Source organism: Pituophis catenifer, unplaced genomic scaffold (genome assembly GCF_029215685.1).
Source record: "Pituophis catenifer annectens isolate HBS135680 unplaced genomic scaffold, rPitCat1.0.hap2 SCAF_2, whole genome shotgun sequence".
Lineage (NCBI taxonomy): Eukaryota > Metazoa > Chordata > Lepidosauria > Squamata > Colubridae > Pituophis > Pituophis catenifer.
This window is the reverse complement of record NW_027256882.1, coordinates 81774193-81799216: the sequence shown is the minus strand read 5'-3', so window position 1 is coordinate 81799216 and position 25024 is coordinate 81774193. Positions and strand designations below refer to the sequence as shown.

The 25024-nt window shown below is 36.1% G+C and overlaps 1 protein-coding gene across 4 annotated transcripts; it reads right to left on the bottom strand.

Moving 5' to 3' along the window:
* Nucleotides 1-746: 746 nt before the first annotated feature.
* On the bottom strand, nt 747-24716 carry NEK4 (NIMA related kinase 4). Of its 4 annotated transcripts, XR_011599990.1 has the most exons (17): nt 24521-24628; nt 22059-22325; nt 21499-21696; nt 20302-20409; nt 17294-17448; nt 15698-15827; nt 13925-14311; nt 10952-11005; nt 10575-10730; nt 9590-9724; nt 9186-9252; nt 7718-7827; nt 6463-6551; nt 4204-4403; nt 3652-3785; nt 2863-3132; nt 747-975 (listed from the first exon to the last, which is right to left on the bottom strand). XR_011599990.1 is itself a non-coding variant. In XM_070937035.1 (16 exons), exons 1-16 carry the CDS (start codon nt 24611-24613, stop codon nt 3040-3042), a joined length of 2376 nt encoding a protein of 791 aa, XP_070793136.1. In that variant the 5' UTR covers nt 24614-24716; the 3' UTR covers nt 2609-3039. The 4 variants fall into 4 exon arrangements, 3 of the variants coding, with proteins under 3 accessions (XP_070793136.1, XP_070793137.1, XP_070793138.1); XM_070937035.1 differs by lacking the exon at nt 747-975 and having other exon boundaries at nt 2609-3132; nt 24521-24716; XM_070937036.1 differs by lacking the exons at nt 747-975; nt 22059-22325 and having other exon boundaries at nt 2609-3132; nt 24521-24716.
* Between the last annotated feature and the right edge of the window lie 308 nt (nt 24717-25024).

Genomic DNA, 25024 nt, shown 5'->3' with positions numbered 1-25024 from the left:
GGATTAAATAAGCCATGGAAATTTCTGCAGTAATTAAAAGTCTACCACTAATCATAGAAATCTCAAGTATTTAACAATCTTAACTGTAGTCAACAATAAAATAGGCCAATCTCTTTAAACCAGTCTATTAGACATTATGCAGAATCATGACTAATTCTGAATCTACACTTAAATAATATTTTAAATACTATGTATGTATTCAAGGCATTTTCAAAAGTCATGTGAATTCCAGCAAAAATGAAAATATTCTAGCACTTTTAATGATTAGCACTTATTATGGGATAAGATTTTAATGGATTATAGTTCACTTTAAGAGATGCAATATGGATTATCTAGAGTTCCAGATTAGAGGCTCATGAACATACGTAGTAATTATCAGTTGTGATCAGTAAGAATAAATGTACATAAATCATTCCAGAAATCACAGTAGTATCTAAAAGCTACAGTAGCAACTATGTTAACCTCTCTAAACACTAACTGACCTTATTTGCAGTGATCTTTCCTGAGTGGATGAACTTCAAAAGAAATTCCAGCATGAAAGATCAAATTAAATTTGATATAGTAATCCCATTTTATCACCTATGACTAAATTAGACCAAGATTATAGAGGCATATGTGGATTACCATACCAGAATGATTGTTTTCAGTGATGTTTTGATGCTATAACCATTTTGCTTTTATATCATATGTATGACTTGTATTTAATTTCCTTCTGACAGGACTCTTCTGCATTATCTAACCTCCATCATTGATGCATACTTTTCCTGCATCTGTACTGTAATCCATAATCCGCATTCTGTGATAAATGCTGGTATTCTGGGAATTGGCAAAGCATTTGTTGCTTTTAAAATTTATTACTGCATGTCCTAAAAATAGCAATAGCAATAGCACTTACTTATATATCACTTCACAGTGCTTTACAGCCCTCTCTAAGCGGTTTACAGAGTCAGCATATTTTCCCCAACAATCTGGGTCCTAAATATGAAGAACAATGATAATAACTCTGTTTTCCAGGTTTTGTATGAAAGTTTATTGATATAACAACTGAGTTTGTATAACAACTATATTTTGGGGACATAACACCTCTTTCCACTTCGAGAAATGTTTGATCTGGTAGTGAATTTCCATTGGCAGAATAAGCAATGGTAGAATTTTCACCCTCTTCCTTTGGTCTCCTTGAAATCTCTATATCATTAAATTTTCTGTAATATTGGGGATGTATAATATTGGGGAGGCTATAGCCTCCTAGCAGCTTTCTCCTTTTCTACTCTTCTTTTGTTGACTTAGGTTCCTTGTCTTCTTGGAGCCCTACACTGGCTATAATTCGGGCCAGGTGTTACTATGCAATATTATTTTTAGCCCTTTGTGCACAATAGTGTTTCTGCTTCCTACTATTTTCACTGTTACATCTACTGATTCAGATTCCTTGGCTATTCCCTCTACAATCAAGACATAGTCCCACGTAACCTTAAAACTGTTACCATTTGGTGAAATGATGCTTCCATTTGTAGTTTTTGAACTGGCCTCAGCGATCGTTTATTTAACAATATTATTTAATTTTACTTGATTTAATCAATTATATATTGTTAATGGGTTTTAGAGGGTCTGGTGTCCCATAAGAGTTAGAGTTGCCTAGGACTAAAATAGGTTTGAGTTTCTTGATTGTATAATCAAATTCTAAAGATATTAAATTATTTTTACTTGATGCTTAGCTTTTCAGTACAACATAAATAAATGTTATAAATTTGAGAGAGCTTTTGCCATTTGGTCTCATAAAACTAAAAATCAACCAAGAAAAAAATTTAGTAGAATAAATTTCTAATATTTCTATCACTTCAGAGCCTTTTGTAATAAAATCATTCTACTTGATTCCTATGAAGTTTAACATCTGAAATGATTTAATTAAACACATCCCATCACAACCCAAAGTTTATTAAAATAGTAAGCATTATGTTTGAAGCAAAATAGATGCTCAATTTATGTTGTTTTCCTATCCTCTTATTCAAAAAATAATGAAAATGATTTCTCAGATAAGTGTGTATTACTGTATTTGTTAGAATAGTACATAAAAAGCCCTACAAGATTTTTTACCTTTTTTTAAAAAAAGTCATAATCTATGAATCCAATATTATATGTAAATATTGGATAAATAGATTAGTACACCCATTGTTTAAAAAAATATTGGTTCTCAGATATGTTGATAAAGATGTAAACACATATATTCCAACTGAAGAGAATATATGTAGTTCATGGTTGAATTCTGGAGTCCTTGGTACTCTCTGAGCTTATTTGAAGAAAACAAAGAATACATCTCCAACGACCAATACCCAGACAAGCAGGGATTAACACCAGACAAACAAGCAGAAAACAATATCCTAATGAAGGAATTAACAATGAGTGTTGCCCACTAACACTGGCAAAGCCAAGCTACTGTGTATAAACAGGGAGCACACCACATGCTCGACAGCACTGATGTTACCTAATTGGGTAATGAAACACCTGGAAGCAAACAATTAAGCTAAGAGAGCATTAAAGTCTTCACATAGCCTTATTCTTTTCCTGTATTTATGTATTGGTGCATCACATCTATGTTCTTTTCCTGAATAGAATTGTTTTTTTTTTTTCATTATACCACAACGTTAATTGAAAATTATTCTACTTGAGTGAAAATTCTATGCTTGAATTTTCTTCTAAAATAGTGAATTCCAACAAAATACATAATTGACTATATGTAGGATGGCCAGTTTTAAATGATGATTGACATTGAAACAAAAATAATTTAATATGTTTTAAAAAGACAAAATCATTAGAAAGTGCTGCTTGTTGCTAGTATTTTAAAAAATCCCACTTACCCAAACTTACCTTTAAGCATGTATTGCTCCTTATAAACTAAATACACAATCCACAATAGATAACAAGAAACAGTATGGGAAAAGGTTTATCTTCTAAGTGAATGAATCTAGGAAAATTTTAAAAATCAATCCAGTTACAAACTGAATGTCTTTCTTTCAGGAAGAAAAAGTTCAACTGAGGTATTTGTCAAAGTTTCACATTGTCTTCTAAGAACTTTAAATGACGAGCCTTCATACTATAAGACGTATACTTTTCTCCCATGAGTTTCCGCAAACATAGCTATTTAAAGGAGGGAAAAAAAAATATTGTAATTCAAACATGAATAGTACATTTAAGCAGAGATTATATGCAAAACTGATCACTATGAAATCCACAGATAACTAGTGCACATATTTGAGAAATTGCACAATTAAGAATTCATAAAAAACAATTTGATGGCAACACGAAGATGGTAATAGTGTAAAACACTAAGACGTACAGCTAAGGCTGAAATGTTAGTATCTTGGTATTCACTAAGCTTACAAACATTTCACTGCCAAATTAAGTAATATCAGTGCTTTGGCACAAGGGAATTGGATTTGTGGAGTTCGTCCCTCCCCTACCTACCTTGATCTATTTAATTTGGTTTGCTGTATTATTTCATTTTAAGATTATTCCTGCCTATCTTGCTGGAATAGTTTGTAGATTGGGTTTATTTCTGTGAGTCTATTATTTCTGATCTACCATATCAGAATTCCAGGTTTCTAGGAATTCTTTTACATTCTTGGATTTGGCATTTGTTGTGTCAAAAAAACATACCTCTCTTTTCTGTTCATCCTCTTCCTCCATTGCATCACAAACTTTTTCTAGCAGCTTTACCCCGATTCCTTGAACTACATCTGCTCTTAAAATCTCAACCAATCTCCTAATATTCTGAGGACCAGACTTGACATCTAATAAAATAATAAAATACATTATTTTTTTAATTTTATTTCTGGCAATTAGATAAAGCCAATTATAATTGCAGAGATCAAGTGTAAACATTTTCATTTTAATTCAGATCAATATTCTGGAGATTCTCAGATTTTATTCAGCATTCTATTCCAAATAATCAGAATTGGTGCTTATTCCATTTCTGCAGATAGAATAGGTTAAACGGAACCTTTAAAATCGGAGTTGCTTTTCTTCTGACTTAATAATATTGCTGAGCACATTGTAAGCCGCCCTGAGTCTCCGGAGAAGGGCGGCATATAAATCAAATTAAAAAAAAAAATAAAAAAAAATAAAAAAAATAAAATAAATGTTTTTGTTGGTAACGCTAGAGCAGAAAATCTAATTTGAATATCAACGTTTCAAGCATAACATACAGACCTGAAGGAAGCTCTTGAAACTGAAATTCATCAGGTTCTTCAGCTGCTTTCCCATGTAAGATCAGTGTATCCCTATATTTCCTATTTAGCCTGAACTGTGAGTCAGGTGTTGGCATTGTAAATTGTGAATAACTTTCAATATTATCCATTTTTAGTGTTTGTGTCATCAACTGTAGCAAGTCATTCATTTCATTACTTTTTCTGCAAAACAAGAAAATATTTCAGCATACTCCAAATCATACACAATTTGAGAATTTTGATGGTGAACAATTTGAACTTAGTATAGTACACAAAATTGTGTAAGGTATGGTTTAGATCTTATTTTCCAAAAGGGTTTTGTCATTTTTCTCTTCCTGCTCTAGAATGAGGAATGGGTTGGAGATAAACCAAGAGCGAGCAAGACAAGAATAAAAGATTTCACAAAACCATACTAGTTGTCCTCAACATACAACTGGGCCTGGAATTTCAGTCATAAAACATTGTGGTCATAGGTTGAAGCTCCATGTGACAGGACTCAATTTTACAACTGTTTTTATGACAGTCATAAAGCAAGTCATTGTGGTCATTAAACAAATTACATAGCCATTAAGTAAACCACGCTGGAATCCAGCAAAAATGTTACAAATCATGGTTATGTTGCTGCAAGATGCCACAACCTATTTTAAATGAGTCGGTTGCCAAGCACTTGAACTGCAATCACATGATCAGGGGGACACGGCAGTCATAACTTCGAGGATAGATATAAGGCGCTTTTTTTTAAAGATTATCGTAACTGAATGGTTGTTACAACCAATGCTAAGTCGAGGATTGCCTCTAGTTTTGTGGTATGAGAGCAATAGACTATTGTTATGAAGTAAAGAGGGAGAATACACTCCCATACATGCCGATGGCACATGAACTATACAGGGAGTTCTCGACTTACAACAGTTCACTTAGTGACCGAAGTTACATCAGTGAAAAAAGTGACTTTTTCACACGACCGTTATAGCATCCTCATGGTCACATGATTTACATCTAGATGTTTGACAAATAATTCACATTTATGATGGTTGTAGTGTCCCAGAGTCATGTGATCGCCTTTTGTGACCTTCTGACAAGCAAAGTCAATGGGGAAACCAGGTTAATTTAACAACCGTGTTACTAATTTAACAACTGCAGTGATTCACTTAACCACTGTGACAAGAAAAGTCATAAAATGGGGCAAAACTCATTTAACAAATTCTCGCTTAGCAACATAAATTTTGGGCTCAATTGTGGTCGAAGTTGAGGACTACCAGTACCTGTACATGTACTGGGTTTAGGGATATTTGTCTGTTGGCTCGATCAAAAAGACTGTTATGCAAAAAACTACAAATTTCCAAATTTTCTTCATAAAACAAATGGGAGAGGGGAAGCTTCAAGTTCTAATTAAGATAATGTAAAAAAGATGCAGAAGATTCTGAGTACTGAGATTCTTAACAAAACTATATATAAAAATAATGTGAATTTGTATAGTATGAATTTTCACAGTAATTTTACAGAAAGCTACACAGAGAACTCTTTGACACAGTTCTAGTATTTTTATAAGTGTGAATCCGTGGTGGGTTTCTACTTGTTCGCCCCGGTTCAGACGAACAAGTAGTGGCAGCAGTGGGAGGCTCTGCCCACCTACCCGGACGTCATCACGGATGCTCTGTGCACGCTCCCGGTTCTGAACCAGTAGCAAAGGTAAGAGGAACCCACTACTGGTGTGAATAATGAATTATCATTTCCTAGTTTTAATTTTTTATGTGCTGCGTTCAACCCAGTTATTTTTAGGTTATACTTTCCTTTTAAAAGGATATCTTAAAATAGTTAATGCTGAGGAGGTCTTTATACCAGAGTAACCTACTTCCTAAACTTGGCTATTGATGATTTTTTATTGGGTCTTGAACTAGGGACATAACTATATCACATGTGTATACAGAAACACAAATGCATTCAGTAACTGGCTATGGCTTAATATTCACAGTGGACTTATCATTCACTAATGGTTTACAAACAGCAATAGTTATATTTATATAATAAATATAGTTTTAATTGTTTGGGGATTTTAAATTGTATTATTTTAATATCATTTTATTGTCGTGTTGTTTTATCATGTGAGCCGCCCCGAGTCCTACGGGAGAAGGGCAGCATATAAATATGATAAATAAACAAACAAACAAACAAATAAACAAACAAACCATATATGTGATTAACATGTGTAAACTACCCATAACTACAGACAGAAAACACCCACCTTTCTTTATAATCTCCATCTGATTTTTCTATAGAACTTGTAGAAGAACTCAGTTCATCCTCAGTGCAACAACCAGTTAAGCTTTTCTTCTGTTGAGGACAATTTTTCAAGCACAAGAAAACAGAGAATCACTATAGGCATAATTCAATAGAAAATTCTCTTTCTTGCTTCTCAGTGAAAGAACAATGTGAATTAAGCTCCATTTACGTTTCTAATGAAATACTTTTGTAGAAGACAGCACTTGAAAGCATAGCAGAGTACTAGCTACTTTCAATGATGATAATATTTCTATAGGCATCCTACAGAAGGACATATCAGAACCACCTGGGGGGAACTCCTATATGAGGAAGTCCCCAAAGTCTGTGCTGTGAGCTACTTCTGCAATATTCTTTGGCAAAAGGATGTTTTGACCAATGCAGAAGAATTAAGCTACTTATGTATACAAAGGAAGACAAGGACCGCGAGGCAACCCTTAGAATAACAGCATCCCTGTAAGGTGTGTTGGGCTGAGAGAATCACCTAACTAGTCTTTCATCAGCTATTTCTCTTCTTTTAATATTGGCTGTGGTAGTCATATTATACATTAACAGAAGTTTTAGGAGAAGCTCAAAGTTGGTTGTGCTACAGGGAACTATAAAAGGCTCATATTGCATTTTATTGCTTCTTCTATCCAAACACCCTGAATTACTTAGCCAATTCACCTACCTTCCCCATCCCAAGGCTGGCATCGAGGCTAGTGAGTTGTACTTGGTACAAGGGTCACAGCTCCATTTCATTGGAAAGAGCTTCAAAGACAGCGGTCCCCAACCTTTTTGTCATCAGTTTCGTGGAAAACAATTTTTTCATGGACTTGGGAGGGGAGGAGGAGCAGGCAACCTAGATCCCTCACATGTACAGTTTACAGTATTTGCGCTTGCATGAGAATCTAATGCCTAATGATCTGAGGTGGAACTGAGGTGGGGATGCTAGCACAGGGGAGTGGCTGCATATAGATGAAACCTCTCTCACTTGCCTACAATTCTAACACCTTTCTCCAAACTTAGTGGGAGGGAGATATGCCCTGCCTCTGCTGTAAAAATGGCAGATTTCCCAAAATAAGTTTCTCTTCAGAAGTATAATAATCTAAGCAGTAGAAATCTTAGAGGTAATAATCTAAGTAGTAGAAATTTCATGTATTGATGGCAGACACATCCCTTTTTTAATATTCTACAATATTGTAAATTGTTACTATACTTAACATATGACAACTACTTACCTTATCAGTGCTGGGTTCTGAAGTAAACTGAGCAATCTGAACAGAACTGTCTTCCTTTGGAAGTTTTGTTTCTGTTGATGCATTATAAGACATTCGTCTTGCAGAAGGCCCTGAAAAGGACCAATGAAAAGTATGTAAAGTTTATTCTTATTTTACTTCATACATGCATTATTATGACAGTAGGAACAAATACCTGACAAACTAAAATAGATCTTTCTTCAGTTCAGTTTAACATTCAGCCATGTACAAGATTTTTGTCCTGCCTTTCTTCTAGGAATTCAAAGCAGTATACAATCCTTTTTTTCTCTACAGCAACTCTAAGGTAGGTTGGAGTGAAAAATTTGACTATCTCAGTGTTACTTGTTGAGTTTCCATGGCTGGAAGACGATTTGAATTTGGGTTCCCTCCATGATATTTTAATCATTACATCTTAATCCCTCAATCCCTTCCACCCTATTGTTGATATCTTTCCAACTATAATGAAGGGGAAGTTTAGTTTCCAATTCCTGTAGTAATTGATGTGATCATTGTGGCCAGCCACAAAGTATGCATTTCCCAGAAAGCAAATTGATAAAAATGAAAAGGAAGGGAATTTGTCAAAAACCTCAGTACCAAAGACAACAGATCCAAAACATCAACTCATTGTTCAAAGACATGCCTATTTCTAGCCAGCAGATTATGAAGGCTAGTACAGTAGGTAAAGTAGCCTGGAAACTAAAAGTAGAATCAAGGCCTTGTGTCCCTCTCACTATTCACTTTACAAAGGGCAAATTGATGAAGCCCACAAAGAGAGAAAATACAGCACCAACATGAAACAAATGAATTTACATTTGTTACAGAAACCTTTACATTCAAGAAAAACACAGCAGAAATAAGAGATTATCCATCATTTCCCACATTCTCCATGCAATAAAATATTCTCTGCCACATTTTTATACTTGATGATGCTCCTTCCTGCTTCTCTGGGTACTTTTTTCTCTGGGCAGCTGTGAATCTTTTTAAAAACATTGAGTGTAACTATCCAATGTTTTTATTTTCCAAGACTTCAGCATGTCAGATCCTCATTTAAGTTTTCAATTAAATTAAGCAGCCTTAAGAAATAACTTCAGGAGACAGAAAGAGACCAAGAGGTGCCAAGAAATGTATTTGTGGACATGATTTTTGCTGTTACAGTAAGGCCCCTTTGAGAGATTACTGAAAATTTGTCATAGATAAGGTGTATGTATCTATGTGAATATAAGGAAGTAAAATGTAAAGAGGAGGCAAAGAAAACTTAGCACCAGATAAACAATCAAGCAATAAACAAAAGCCTAACCAAGGAAAAAAACAAAAATCTCAACACTGACAGGGCAAGCTATTATATAAAAACAGAGAGCAAACCCCATTCTCTTCTAGCACCAAAAATGTTATCAAGCCACCAACCAAGCTCAGAGAGCCCTACGGACTTCACAGCAAAGAAAACTATTACCAGAAGAAAGCATGTCTTCTTGGGATTGCTTTAATCTTCTCCTTTCTCGAGCTGATAACGGGCGATCCTTTGAAAGGACAAAAAGTAAAAAAATAGTAAACTCTGTATCTTTTTATTGATCATATATACTGATATCGATATATGCTGATACATCCTTATTGAAAGAAATTAACATTTCACAACTAAGTGATAGGTCATTAGACATTCCTTTTCATTTCTTCTACAAAACTGATGAAGCCACTCTGGGAAAGAACTACACTGCTCTATTACTTTGTAATCCTATTTTAAATAGTTCTACACAGTTCTGGTAATGTTACACCAGATTGGCATATATCCAAATATCCAAATTGAGTAATTTCTTTTTAATAAATGACATGCTGTACATAAAGATATTTGGCACAAACCTTGGAATGTTCTACTTCAAAGCTTTTTGATTTTTTCAGAACATTTGCAGCATGCTGATGGTCTGTGATAACTTCTTTTGTCTTTACATTCACATCAGGAAAAGTGGGCAGTTGCCGAGGACCAAGTGCTGCAATCTTAACAGGAGAAACAGCACCTTTATAAAAGGTTTCTTCCAAAATCAGGTACAGTATGAGATTTGCATTCATTCAAGAATGCGTGGAAGGATTCTACAAGGACAGGGCTGGTGACTGTGCTGATAGTGCTGAATGACAGCCTTCAGCAACCTATTCAACGCGACCAATACAGAATGTTTCCATTAATATTTCAGTAACATCTGGAGGTTATCACAGGTTATCCAGCCATGAAGTTCATTCCCAACTTATTAATATTCAAATAGCACTTCCATTTCACTTTTCACACAGATAAAGTAGAGTATCATAACAACCCAGACAATACATTATACATTTATCGTTCCAGTAAAGGCAAATGTTCTGCCACTTAGTTCTTTACAACATATGCTACAAACTAACATCAGCTTTTATACTGAAATGTGCTAACCTATAAAAGAAAGCTTTTTAAACTGAACTTTAAATTGCATATACTTGGTTAACATAAATATCTATAAAAACTAATGGTAGGGGTTTTTTAATTTTTTTAAAAAAGATTTAAACAATCATTCTAGTATCTTGGATGCCTCAGAAGCTGAAAATGCTGCTGATCAAAATGATTTTGTTGTAACTGTAAATATTGCCACTGAGTTACCAATTGGTCCAAAGTCAATATCCCTGGTTTCACCCAATTTTTTTTATATCACTATCTTTTTTCCACTTTTTAATGTTGGATTTCCTCATATTTAGCCTGGGAAAAAGTATCGAATTTGTTTTTATTGAACATTCCATTCCATAGCTCTCTAACCAATATAATTGTTTCCAGAGATATTAGCATTCTACTGAATTTAGTTCCTAATTCTGTCCTAATTTTTACCTTGTCTAAGCAGATCTCAGATTGCTTCTGCTTCTTATGCCGTCGCTGTCGTAACAAGGAAGGCTCTTGAACCGATCCTTGAGGCCGAAAACAAGGAGTGCTTATAGGCAGAATGGGATCTTTAGCTTCTCCTGAGTTTCCACAGGAGGCTTCATTCTACGAATATATATATATACACTTACTTTACAATATTTGAATCCATGCTGTCCAGAATCAAGTATATACACTTAGTTCAAAAGTGTTAATAGAAAGCCAAAAATATTTTAATTTTAATTAAATTCACTTAAGTATTTGAAGAAAATCCTGTCATTGTACTTTAAAATAAATCATTGGCATAATTATATTTGTGTTGCAGACCACAAAATTCAAATACTTACCAAAATTTCTCTAGGATCAATCGGTACTAGCAGTTTCTCAGTACAGTCCAGACCCTGGAAAGAGAGTTTGCTGCATTTTCATGAATATCCACTATTATAACATTAAGTAGAATGTCATATAAGCATTAGGAAGCTGAAAGAGCAACATCTCCATTATTGAAGGGAGTAAAAGAACTATTAGCTGCTAGGCACTAAACACAATAGCTGAACGCCGAAACTAATACTGTATCATTTACCTAAGGCAAACTAGTAAGTAAAAAAATGACAAATTATCCTAGAAGATGACAATGAAAAACTTTTTTGTAATATTGCAAGGAAAATTACTGTATGTGGATATCCTATATGGTATGTTCTAGTCTAACTTACTTCTGATTAATTCCAGCAAATCCTCCAAGATCTGGAAGGGTAGTTTTAGGAAAAATAGGAGAGGAATGAGTATTATGTACTGTATATTTGTTGCCTTTCATTATTTATAAAAATTATCAAGGTGGGACAAACATCTAAAAATTTAAATTAGGTTTATTTGCTTAAATTCAGTTTGCCTATTTTAGGAAAATTGTGCAAAGGTCCTCAATAGTTTTAAGCCCCAAAATCTTATCACAAAAGGTTCAGAGATATTTAGATCTGAATTGCATTGAAATAAGTGCATATATATTCATTTAATGGCCCTCTAAAGATAAATAAATAGTACAGTGCAATTGTTCTACCTAGAAAAAAAAAGCTATCACTTTCTCAAAAATGATTATCTGATAGAAATTAAAAATAAATTAAATGCAGACAGATTTGGGAAGGGAATTCAAGACAAAATACCTGACTTTTCAGCAAAAAGTCTGAGGCTGAGTAAGAAAAGAGTCTAATTGGAAGAGATGCTAAGGGAGAGGTGAATGCACAATTTGCAAACTAATAATAATTAGCTACCTTAATAATTCCCAAGTCCTTAGATAGAGTTGAATTATTAAGTTTCTACTGGTCTTAGACTGAGAATCTAACTGTAACTTACCTATACATAAACCATAACAATAAAGCAACCCTTGCCTATCCCAGGTCCTTGAGGACTTAATTGATGGATAAAAATGCCAAATCCAGTTTAAACATCTGGCCGATTGTGTGACAAAACATAGTGTATTTATGCTATCCCCAAACAGATCCTGTGCGTAATCTGGGGGTTCTCCTGGACTCACAACTCCTGCTCAAAGAGAAGTGGAGGTCGTGGTAAGGAAGGCCTTAGTGCAACTTTTTTTTTTTTTAATTTGATTTATATGCCGCCCTTCTCCGGAGACTCAGGGCGGCTTACAATGCGTTAAGCAATAGCCTTCATACTTTTATATATTTATACAAAGTCAGTTTATTGCCACCACAAACTGGGTCCTCATTTTACCTACCTTAGAAAGGATGGAAGGCTGAGTCAACCTTGACTGCGGGTTGTGTGCCAGTTACACCCTTTCCTGGACCAACAATCCCTACTCACAGTCACTCATGCCTTAGTCACTTCCCATCTTGACTATTGCAACACACTCTACATGGGGCTGCCCTTGAAATGCATCCAGAAGCTCCAGTTGGTGCAAAATGCAGCGGCCCACATAGTTTTGTGCAGTCTCCGGTGTGCACAGGTATCACCTCTCCTGTGAGAACTGCATTGGCTGCTGATTTGCTTCCAGGTGCAATTCAAGGTGCTGGTTGTCACTTTTAAAGCCCTTCATGGTTTGGGACCAGGTTATGTGAGGGGCCGTCACTTGCCAGTCACTTCTACCTGAGCCATCAGAGCAGGGAGGCAGGGACTATTGCAGGTCCCATCTCCGAGGGAGATACACCTGGTGGGACCCAGAAGAAAGGCCTTCTCTGTGGTGACTCCCTCTCTCTGGAACACACTATTCCCCCAGAGATTAGAACGGCCCCCACCCTAATACTCTTCCGGAAGGCGCTGAACACCTGGTTCTGCCAGAGGGCCTGGGGAACCCAGAGCGAGATGGAGCCTATTAAATGGCTCGTGTGATCTGCTGTCACCGAGGTGATTTTATTATATTATACTATACTAATTTATTTGATCCTTTTTATTAGTTTTATTATTTTAAATGTGGTTTTATATTCTGTAAGCTGCCTTGAGTCACCATGGGTGAATAGGTGGCAATATAAATTCAATAAATAAATAAATAAATATTTATATAACAATAAATTTCTAAAAAATATAAATCCCAATCAATGGACACAATTAATAAATATTAAGCAATATTACTACATTAACAATGACTCATAAAAAATCTAAGACTAGCAAAGCACCAATATGTCTGATGTTCTGTCTCCCTCAAACACCTTTGTGCTGTAGAAGAAATCTGCACTGCTTTACCTGAAGAAAAGGAGCTGTTCCAACAGAGCAAAACCAACTAATAATACAGGATAAACTTATGTCCAGAATCAAGTCATGACACAAGCTTAGCACTAGGAGTTACTGAAACAGCAGAAACCAGCATTTCAGAATTCAATCACATTTTCAATAGATTTGCAGGTAGTCATTGACTTACGACCACAATTGAACTAAAAATTTTTGTTGCTAAGCAAAACAGTTGTTAAGTGAGTTTTACCCCATTTTATGATGTTTCTTGCCACAGTTGTTAAGTGAATCACTGCAGTTGTTAAGTTAGTAACATGGTTGTTAAGTGAATCTGGCTTCCCCATTGACTTTGTTTGTCAGAAGATCGCAAAAGATGATCACATGACCCCGGGATACTGCAACCATCATAAATATATGCTAGCATCCAAATTACAAAGCATCCAAATTCTGATCACATGAGCATGGAATGCTTCAACATTCATAAGTGTGAAAAACAGTTATAAGTCACTATTTTTAGTGCCATTGTAACTTTGAACATAAAGAAATGATTGTAAGTCAAGGACTGCCTGTATATCTTCTAATTCATTCATATTCACATACACATATACATATATGAAACTGAAAATAATTACTTTATTGCTTACACATGGAATCTTTGAAATGGAATGCAGAACTTTCGTAGTGTCATCACCATTATCTGTCTCCTTAGCATCTACATCTCCAGTTTTTGGGCAAGTCTTTGACATTTTCAGTACATTTTCTTCCTTTATTTCTGGGCTATTTTTTGCTTTTTCAGGCTCTGCTTCATTGGGAATATGTACATTTTCAGATTCTTTATGTTCTGCTAATTGTTTGGTTGCAGAGTTTCTCTTTTCCAGTGGAACAATAAGTATATCAACTTTGCTCATTGTTGCCAAAGAGACATCTAAGCTATTCAAACCATTTTTGCTGTTTTTTTCAGGTGCAGATGCTAGTTTCTTTGAAGAAGAAACTTCAAATGTTTTATTATTGATTAAACATTTATCTTCATTCTGTAATATTAAGAAGTACAATTAAGTCACCAATTCTATTAAGATTATTTTAAACGTAAACATAAAATTACAGTAATCTATTTTGATCTGACTTGATCCAGCTATGATATTTTGCACGGGATGGACTGAAGACTGAGGAAAGACATGGCATGTTTTACTAGAATAGTATAATGCCGGAGTGGCTTAACCAACAACAACAAAAGACCTCTTAGTCATATGGGAGGTGCACAAATGATGGAAAAGGTCAGTCACACAGAAACCAGACTGTTAGTCTGTTTGATATTTCTTGCAATAGCCTTAGTTGGTGCAGAAGTGGGTTTCCCTGTCCTTATTTACAGGACCAAGACATATGAAGATCCAATATCTGCAATCTATGTCGGTTCAAGTCCTTCAATCAGGTACCTGACCGAATATGCAAAAGATGGGATGTGGTATTTCAACTTATTAATATTATATTATAAGATTATTACAGTATTACTGTAACAATATGTTGTGATGGGGCAGGTATGGGAACTTAAGGCAAGAAGGATACATTGGAATTACTTATTAATTCCAACTCTTTCCCTGTGTTACCAAGGGATCACTAAGGGGTCTGACTCTGATTGCCATGAAGCAGCACCAGAAGATATGTCTATCTTTTTCTTTCATGTTATTTCCCCATTCCCATCTTCCACAACATAGCTATAGTGATTATATGACCACTATTAGAAGTATTGCACCACCTGTTATTGTTTATTTTTTGAAAATCAACTGTTTATAGAATTTAATATTTACATCAAGTTTTCCATACTCCCATAAAGGAAATTGTCAGATACTATTCTGTCAGCAAATAAGATATTGTAACATGCACTATGTAAAAAAAAAAAAAAAGTTCTATCTTCTACTCATTTAGGGCTTCTCTAAGGGTTAGTTTTACTATTCTAGAGTAGACACGTGCCTTATAGGGGTAAACAACTTTGTGAAGAACAAGAGGCTAACTTCACTTTTGAGTGGCATGTCAGGGTCTGAACTCTGAACAGTGACTAGCACAGGAAAAAGAACAGGGTAGGAACTGAGCAAAATTTACATGTATTTTAAACGGAAGCAGTTAATTCATTAGTCTCCATGGTTTTCAGAATTTTCTTCGGTGACATGTAAATTACAATTCAGTGGCAATTTCTGTAGTTTGGTAATGCCCAACACCTTAGGGCAACTGACATTGCATCTCCAATTGAAGAGAATTTAAATGGGTATCATTATGGGGGGGGGGGACAGATGGAAGTACTAAGAATTAATTGGTATTCTTTCTCCTTAATTTGAAACAAAATTTTCATTTCATTAAATTTGACCATGGGCTTTTTTTTCTGTCCCACCCATTCTGGCTACCAAGCTAAAATAATAACTTGCCCCATTGGACTTCTTTGAAAATTCATTTGGAAGCTTCTGAGGTTCTGTACTTTCTTTCTTTAATTCAGTTTTCTCTGAAGATTCCTGAGGTTTGGGTTCAGATACTTTCTTATGATTTTTAGATGTTTTTCTTTAAGGAAAAAAGCAAGAAGATATGTTATCAGATTTACAAATTAAAATTTACAGATTTTAAAATACCTTTTGCCAAAACATAGGTTTGTATAGGTTTACTTTTTCTGAAGACCTGCATGTGCAGCAATATGGATATTATTTTAGATACAAAACTGCTTCTCAAGTCATAAACATTTGTGAAATATGGTTTAATTAGCCACCTAATTAACCAATTTTATTGTATACATGATGTACAATGACAATAAAGACTATTACCTTCAAGAATGTGTTGGTTAGATCAACAGGGCATCTAAATCCAACATCTCAAGAATGGCCAAACATAAAAGTATTACTTCCTATGAAACCCTATCATTGTTCTCATTTTCCCTGTAGCCCTTGGATTTATTTCCTGTACTGCTGTAGAGGTTTACCCTATTCTGCACCAAGCTCGAGGGGCAGTCAGTGAAAATTAACCTTTATATTTCTTTTCACAGATAAACCTTCTTTCAATATTTAGTTGCTTGAAAACTTTTTATAAAATTCTGAGATATGAAAATATTCTTCAAATTGGAGAATAAATTTAGTTAGATCTTTGCATAATAAATAATTGAGGCACAACACAACATAAAGTAAAAAGCACAAAGTATTTAAAATAATTACGAGCCAACATGATATAGAATCAAACTGATGCTGAAGACATCATACAGCCCCTGAAACAAACCCACTTACACTTTTTCTTAAGCCTTACACTATCACTCATTACAATACTGCCTTTTGTTAGAGCTAGCTCTAGTATTAAGTCGACCTTTGAATTAAACTGAGTTCTAAGAAAATAACTATCAACTTGTAGACCAGACTAATTCCATATAAATAAATAAACGCTGAGAGATTGAAGAGTTCCAAATAAGACAGGAGATGGCTTCTTCCCCAGTTACTATGGTTAACCTATGCCATTCAATTGCTATGAGTGGATATTTCAAATTGATTAGGATACACAACTGATGCTTTGGTCACAAGCAAGACAGCAGCAAGGAAGGGGGCTTTTGGTTTCTCTTTATTTCTAATTCTTCAGAAGGGTCCCAGCATCATGACCTATAATATTGAACTGCGGCATACGGATGTGATCCAGTCTTCTGACAAGTCACTCCTATGCTCACTTTGGACTTGCATAAGCTTTTGCTATTCTCACACTCACCTGGAATAGCTATCTGAATCGCCAAAAGTTCCATATGAGCAGGAATCAGGTTTGGTGGCTACCAGCTAATATATAAGGAGCTTTGGTTTGGGCTGTAACACGAAATTAAGGTTTACTAAGTGTTTCTTTATTCTGTCTAACGTGTATAATAAAAATGGGCTGGGTTTCCAAGTCAACCTTGTCTCAAGAATCCATTATCAAAGCCAGTATATGAACCCCAGGATGGTGCAACACCAATGATAACACTAAATACTTTGCTTCAAATTATTTTTCATTTAAACATTTCTTACGTCTTTGTAGCTTCCAAAAACAGAGAGATTTGCTGCTTGATATATGGTTGCCTCAATATGCTCCTGACACTGGGTCTCTCCTCTGGCTTTTTACTAAGCATTGTTCTTATCAGTTCTTTCAACTGAATGCTATAATCTTTTGGCATTGGTGGCAGCTGTTAAAAGAAGAACACAGATGAAAAAAAGAACACTTTTCATGAGCTTAAGGCATTTCTTCATAACATTTTCTCCTTTTACTTTGCATGTTAACCAAAGTTCTGGCAACACCTTTCTGAAAGAGGCTGAAAAATAGGGCTAGAACGTCTAACAGGCTGTAGCAACTAATATCATCAAGAAATATAATTGTCTGGAACCTTTTAAACATTTCATAAGAAACCCAGCTGGTAATAGATAACTGATTGCTGTTCTGCTAAAGCCTTGGAAGAAATATTCCCAATGTGAAATTGGCTTGTTCTCAAGGTACACTCAATTTTCAAACAATTCAAACAGTGTTCAATGTTTTATTGATTGATTGATTGATTGATTGATTTACATGCCACCCTTCTCCGGAGACTCAGGGCGGCTTATAGTGCGTTAAGCAATAGCCTTCATACTTTTGTATATTTTTACAAAGTCAGTTTATTGCGCCCACAAACTGGGTCCTCAATTTACCTACCTTAAAAAGGATGGAAGGCTAAGTCGACCTTGAGCCTGGTGAGAATTGAACTCGCAGTAATTGCAGGCAGCTGGATGTTAAATGCTGCCTTAGTAGGAGGCATTAGCCTCCTACGCCACTCAGGCTCCTGTTTGCTGCTCCTGTCACATGTACATAGACTACTGTTATTTTTCTCCTACTAAATGGCTGCTCCTACTTTGCTTCTTTCCCTCTCTTCTAGAGTACATCACAAATGTAAGGGAATAGTCCCATTTCAAATGACATGTTAACAACTGAAGCAGGAAGAGCACTTCCATTTAAATGACATTCTTTAGATCACAATGCTGCCCATCTTCACTTGCTTATGAGATGCCCATATGAATTGGATGGATGGATGGACAGAAGTCAGCAGTAGCCAGTCTCACAAAACAAACCAAGATGGTTGCTCCTACCAATTTTTCAATAGTTTCCTAACAATTCTTCAACTGTTGCACATATTATCCAATCTGAGTGTGGCAGGCAGAAATGTCTCAAGCTATTTCTGACTTGTACATCTAATTAAACTGTATATCATTTCTGCATAGGGCCATTAACTGTTCAAGGTATAAATGTAAAAGAGGTAGAGTATAAAGTCTGTGCTCCCTCTCTCGCTGCCCTTGAAAAACATTTGAAAGCTTCAGCTGATGCAGAATTTGGTTGTAGCGTGGAGAATTAATGGTGTTAGTTTTCTCGATGCATAAGACATTTCTGCTTTACAAGCTTCATTGGCTTCCAGTTGCTTCAGATTGCAATTCAAAAACCTGGAAGTTACTTTTAAGGCCTTTCATGGCTTCGGACTATTATTTTCAGAACTGTCTCTCTGAATTATTTCTACTCATTCCACCCAGTTTGGCAGGAACAGATTCTGTGTTCAATCAGCTAAGGAGTGTCAACTGCCGAGGAGAGCCTTTTCTTCCATGATGCCTACTCTGTGCAACATCATCCCTACTAAAATTAGATTGGCTCCAGCCCTGTTGATTTTTCAAAAGCCCTGAAAACAATTTTGTGCCCAGGCCTGAGGCTCCAGATGTGTCATGGAGTTGTTCTCTTGGTTGTGGCTGATGGTTTTTGGGTATTTTTTTTAATGATGCTTGGCTAAGAATTTTTATTTTTATACTGTGCTTCTATGTATTGTATTGTATTGTATTGTATTGTATTGTATTGTATTGTATTGTATTGTATTGTATTGTATTGTATTGTATTGTATTGTATTGTATTGTATTGTATTGTATTGTATTGTATTGTATTGTATTGTATTGTATTGTACTGTATTGTATTTATTTTATTGTAAACTACCTGGAATGTGTAAGGTAGGCGTCCATATAAATCAAATGAATAAATGAATAAAAATAAGTCATGATGGCATTTAAATGCTGCTTTCTTTTGTTAGAATAACACTAATGTTTTATGATAATGCTGAATAACTGGTACTTACAACTGGTCCTCGATGTTCCAGCCTTCCCAGCACACACCTGGTCACGTAATTGTAATCTAGGCATCTGACAATCAACTGGCACTTATGACAGTTACAGCATCTTGCAGTCATGTGATCACAATTTGCAACCTTCCCTGCCAGCTTCCCACAAGGAAAGTCAATGGGGAAGCCAACAGAGAAATTCAGAAGTATCTCCCTTCCTGCAACAATTCCTAGCCCCACTATGCTCACATTGCATCTTGCTGACCCCTTGTACATCTCATTGACTTTGCTGGCTAGAAGTCAGCAAGAAGTGAGGAGGACTTTGATTCATCACTTAATGACAGCAATGGAGAGTGCTAAGCAATGCAGTCACATGCTGTTGAGCTGAATGACCACATGGCTTAGTGATGGAAATTCCAGTCCCAATTACCATAATTAACTAAGGACAACCTGTATAATTGCTAGGGAATCTGAGAGAAAATATGGGGAAATGAATTTTCCTGAGATAAATTCATTATTTCAGGAATAATGAGATATTAGGAAATTTAACAGATGTGACTATCAGATTAGTTATATGTTCGAAACCTAAGCAAAATGTAATATTAGTTATTTGAAACAAATTGTTTTTGAAATAAATTGCTATGTATGGTGCTGCATTCATCATCCATGACAAATGCGTTTTATGCCAACACAAAGAAAACAATATTTATCAAACTTACTCAACATTGGCTACCAATTGGTTATTTGGAGACATCCTTGAAATCCTTCATTGAAAAGGATTTCCCGTATTTAACAGGACATACTTCAATATGACTTGCAAGTTTCTTTATTCTCTATGTAGTTTTCTCAAGCACAGAATAACAAGTTGGAAATTCTGTATCTGAAGGAAGCCTAGTAAATATTAGATAAAAAAAATACCTTTCCTTCAATAATTCGATAAACCAAGGAATTCATGTCTTTAGCATTAAAAGCATGCTTCAAGGTGGCCATTTCATATGCACAGCAACCCAAGGCCCAAACATCAGACTGTAAAAGCAAACAAAGCACAATAATATATTTTTGAAAAGCCATTCAAATAAAATCAAATGAGGTACATGTTGCCTGCACAGGTGCTCCATAAATCGAATATCTTAATCTCTCCTCTTTTGTGGTGAATTGGAGATGACAATGAAGCTTTTGAAAATTCTGATGTGGTTCCAATTCCAATATATCAAATTGTCTATTTTTGTTCCATCTAGATCAGGAGTCCCTAGCCAAGGGCCACAGGCCACTACCAGGCCATGGTTTATTCGCAACCGGGCCGCATGAGTGGTGGGCCGGTGGGCATGCGCGCACAACTCTACTCACATGAGCAGCAGGCCAGCATGCATGCATACATAGTTAAGCTGCGTGTGCATGTGCATGCACGTCAGCCTGCCACTTGAGCGGCCTGGTTCCCCTTTCCCCCCTTCAGCTGGACTGCCAAGCCGCAAAGATTGGGGACCGCTGCTCTAGATAACTACTTATAAATGGAATATTTTTTAATATAATTCACTAGAATTATTCACTAGAATTATGAAAATAATGTAAACTTTTTTCAGAGAATCTGATAAGATACGTTTGAAATAAATTATAGGGAGTAGAATAGGAAAAGTATCAGGAAGATTCATCAGAAATTAACAAATAGGACATGTTTCAAATTGTTGCTTTCCAGACCTTCCACTAGTCCTTCTTCCAGAATAACCCATCCCATTTACACTATCCAGCAATTTTTTCTTTTCTCTTCAAAAGACAATCAACATTCTAGGTTCACTGTGCATATTAAATTTCCTTAGCAGTTTCTGTCTTTGGGAATGTCTCTGCTTTTTCTTTGTAAAGTTTTTCTTGTCCTGCTTTAAGTTTGTAGTTTCACTATAAACAGGTATACTACCGGTAGCTACAAAAATTCAGACAACCATAAGGATAGCAAAGAAATACAAATCATTGGCTCTCTGCTGCAATATATTGGTTGTCTGATTGCTGGCAGCCCAGATAGAGTGTATTTAACTGGCAATGCCTTATCTCAAGAATAATGTGGACTGGTTACTTGAAGATAGATACCTAAGAGATTAAGTTCATTTATATGATATACTTTACCTTGTAATTGTAAGGCTTGTTAGAGAACAACTCAGGGCTCATATAGTAAGGAGTGCCAATTAGAGTACTAGCCATATCATGCTGATTATCCAGCACTCTGGCGATTCCTAGATCTCCCACTTTGATAATATTAGAACGCGTCAGGAAAACATTTTGAGTTTTGAGATCTCTATGCAGAATGTGCTTCTCATGCAAATACTGAAAAATAAAATATTGGAACTCATAAATTACATATCAAGTTTATTTTCCTGAACTACTGCATGACAAAAAAAAAAACAATTATTTAATAAACTATGAGCTCCTTGCAGAGGGACGGGAATACATTAAATAAATCTGTCAAGCTGGGTAGCCATTATTACCAATCAGTTTTGTTGACTCTGTAGATATTAATAAGATGATCAAAAGTACATCAGGAATATATTCATTATTTTCTATGCTCATTACAAATATCCATGGAAACTAGCAATAGGCTTCCTAGAACACATTAGAAAATGATAAAACGACTAAAATCAATTCATGCTAAAATTCAGTGATATCAGAACTGATTGGAGGTTAAGTACCTGCAGTGCCATAGCAATCTGAACAAGCCACTCCACCACTTGAGACTCAGGAAGAAGTTGTCCTTTCTGTTCTTTCAGTTTATGATATAAATCCCCTCCTTCACAGAAGCCCATGACAATGTAAAGCAGGCCATCATCTCCTTCCCAGGACTCTCTATAGGTGACTATGTTTGGGTGCTTCAGCTGTGACAATAGCTGGGCTTCCTGCTCTGCTGCTTTTCTCTCACGGCTTGAGGCATGTTTAAGATTCAGCCTTTTGATAACATACTGCAGAAACAAAAAGAAGGCTTAATCTTTTTTAAAAAAAAGAATATTACTATAAATAAAACAAATCTAAATATCAACTGTCAGCGTTTATTTAAGATAGCACCGAAACCTGACAATCAACCACATGGGGCTGTTTTGTACAAACTCAGCTAACACTATTAAAATTACATGAGAAACGAGATGAATTTTTAAAAATAAAAACCTGCCCACCTGCAAAAGCAATATGTATGAAGGAGGAAGAGAAGGATGCAAGAAACAAATAAATTTGGAACTTTATATAAAAAGTAATTGCTAAGTAGCCTGATAGTATAAGTGATATGTCAACCTCTGTCAGAACTCTAGGTGTAGCATTATTCACCTGGCAAAATTTTACATTTTTCAAGGAAAGCAAATAATTTTTGCAAGTAGAAAATACAACACCTTAAAATAAATGTGACTCTAGGGCCATTAATACACGGTTAAATCTCCATTCAAGGAAAGGGCTCTGTTAAAACTGTATGTTAGCCAAAGGTATTTCTCACAGACATATTCTCTCTAGGGACCAATAATAGTTCCAAGAACATCTCTAGTCTGCCAGTCTGATTCTTCAAAAGTACAAACTATATCCCAAATCCCAGAAGGACATGTCTGCCGACATACAGAACATTCATTTAATTCAGACTGCACTTAATTTAATAATTTAAATGAGATTTGTTTAAAAAATTTCTGTACTAAATTTGGTATCCTTGTTTTAGAATTAGTGTAAAAAAAGACAGACAATCCTCAAATGCAGTTTTGAAATGTAGTTCCAATATTTTTTTCTGGATGCCTTAGCATATGGCTTGCTTTTCAAACTTCATGCTGGAAATGTAAAATTGATAAGGGCACACTGACTGCATATAATAAAAAGTTATTTCACTGTTGCCCTTTTTTTGCTTTAATATATTTGTTATTTGCTTTACAAAACCAGAAATCAATAAGGTTTTAAATATGTAAATGAATTGTTTATCATTTATCAAAATCTTGGAATCTCTATATCAAGAATTATGGACTGGTTTTCTTCTCCTTAAACACATATCAATTTTATATATTAGTATTAGATTTTATATATTGTATTAGACACAAAATGAAAAAATATATCCTGATTAGATTTCCAGATTATTTAAAGCTTTAATAAAATCTAATTTAGGTGTCATTTAAAGATATCTTTACTAATGTCCTGAATAAAAACTGGTCTTGCAAGAAAAATAACGTTTTGGAATGAACCGTAAAATTATGGAATTTGGAAAGAGTCACCCTTCTTAGGATAAATCCATTGAAGACTGAATGATGCGGATAGAATGGGAAAGAATTGTAGCACTCAACCAACAAACGAGCGTGGGCATCCTTGATAATAAATTTCAAAACGAGAGGAATAAAATGGAATAACAGAGTTGGAACAGACCTTGTAGGTCATCTAGTCCAACCCTGTGATGAAGCAGGAAGCCCTACACCGCTTCAGACAAATGGTTATCCAACATCTTCTTAAAAATGTCCAGTGCTGGAGCATTCACAACTTCTGGAGGCAAGTTGTTGCACTGATTAATTGTTCTAACTGTCAGGAAATGTCTCCTTAGTTCTAGGTTGCTTCTCTCCTTGATTAGTTTCCACCCATTGCTTCTTGTCCTACTTCAGGTGCTTTGGAGAATAGTTTGACTCCTTCTTCTTTGTGCAACCCCTGAGATATTGGAACACTGCTATCATGTCTCCCCTAGTCCTTCATCAAACTAGACATACCCAGTTCCTGCAACCGTTCTTCATATGTTTTAGCCTCCGGTCCCCTAATCATCTCTGTTGCTCTTCTCTGCACTCTTTCTACAGCCCTATATATTTTTTACATGGTGGTGACCCAAACTGGATGCAGCATTCTAGGTGTGGAAAGGATGGTGGATCCTATTTTCACACGGAGCAACGCCTGTTGCTGAAAAGAAACCGCCACTTTGTGGCGCGGAGTTGTTTTTTAAATTCCCTTTTGGTCGGAGAGCAAAAGCAACCAGCGACTCGCACGGGCCACCGTCCTCGCGAAGGCCTCCGGAGACAAGGAGGGAAGGAGGGAGGGAGGGACCGAGAGCGAAAAGGAGTCCTCGGGAAGCGTCGCGTTGTGCCCCCGCTCCCCGCAACACGCGTCCCGGACCCTCCGGCGGAGTCCCTCTCCCAACAACCCCCCTTCTTCTTACCTGTTTGCCGTCATGCCGGTGCCGCACCAGGCTCACTTCCCCGTAGCTGCCCTTCCCCACAACCCGCACTAAAATGTACTCGCCCAGGGGCATCTTCACGCGACCCCACACTCAGGTAGCCCGTTGAGAGCCGGGAGCGGGGGGGCTCCGGCAGCCCCCATCCACCCCCTGCGAAGACGCAGCTCCCGATGCCATAGAGATCGCCAAACCTCGGGGTGCCATAGAGAGCACTACTTCCAGAACGTTCAAAAGAAAAAAAAGTCCTTCTATTTTCTATGGTAATATTACTGTTGCTTGAGCGACCATCTTGGACACGGGCAAATTTTCTTCGGCGCATGCGTTCAACCCTGTTATCTACATTATTTTAATTGTCAGCCATTTTAGTTCTGGGCATTCTGGCTAGAGTTTTGAAATTGCTGGCACTTAACCTGCCTGAGTGGTGGCCGATCGTGTTCCTTGCCTTTCTAGATTCGTTAGCGATGTTGTATGTCTAGACAGCTTAGT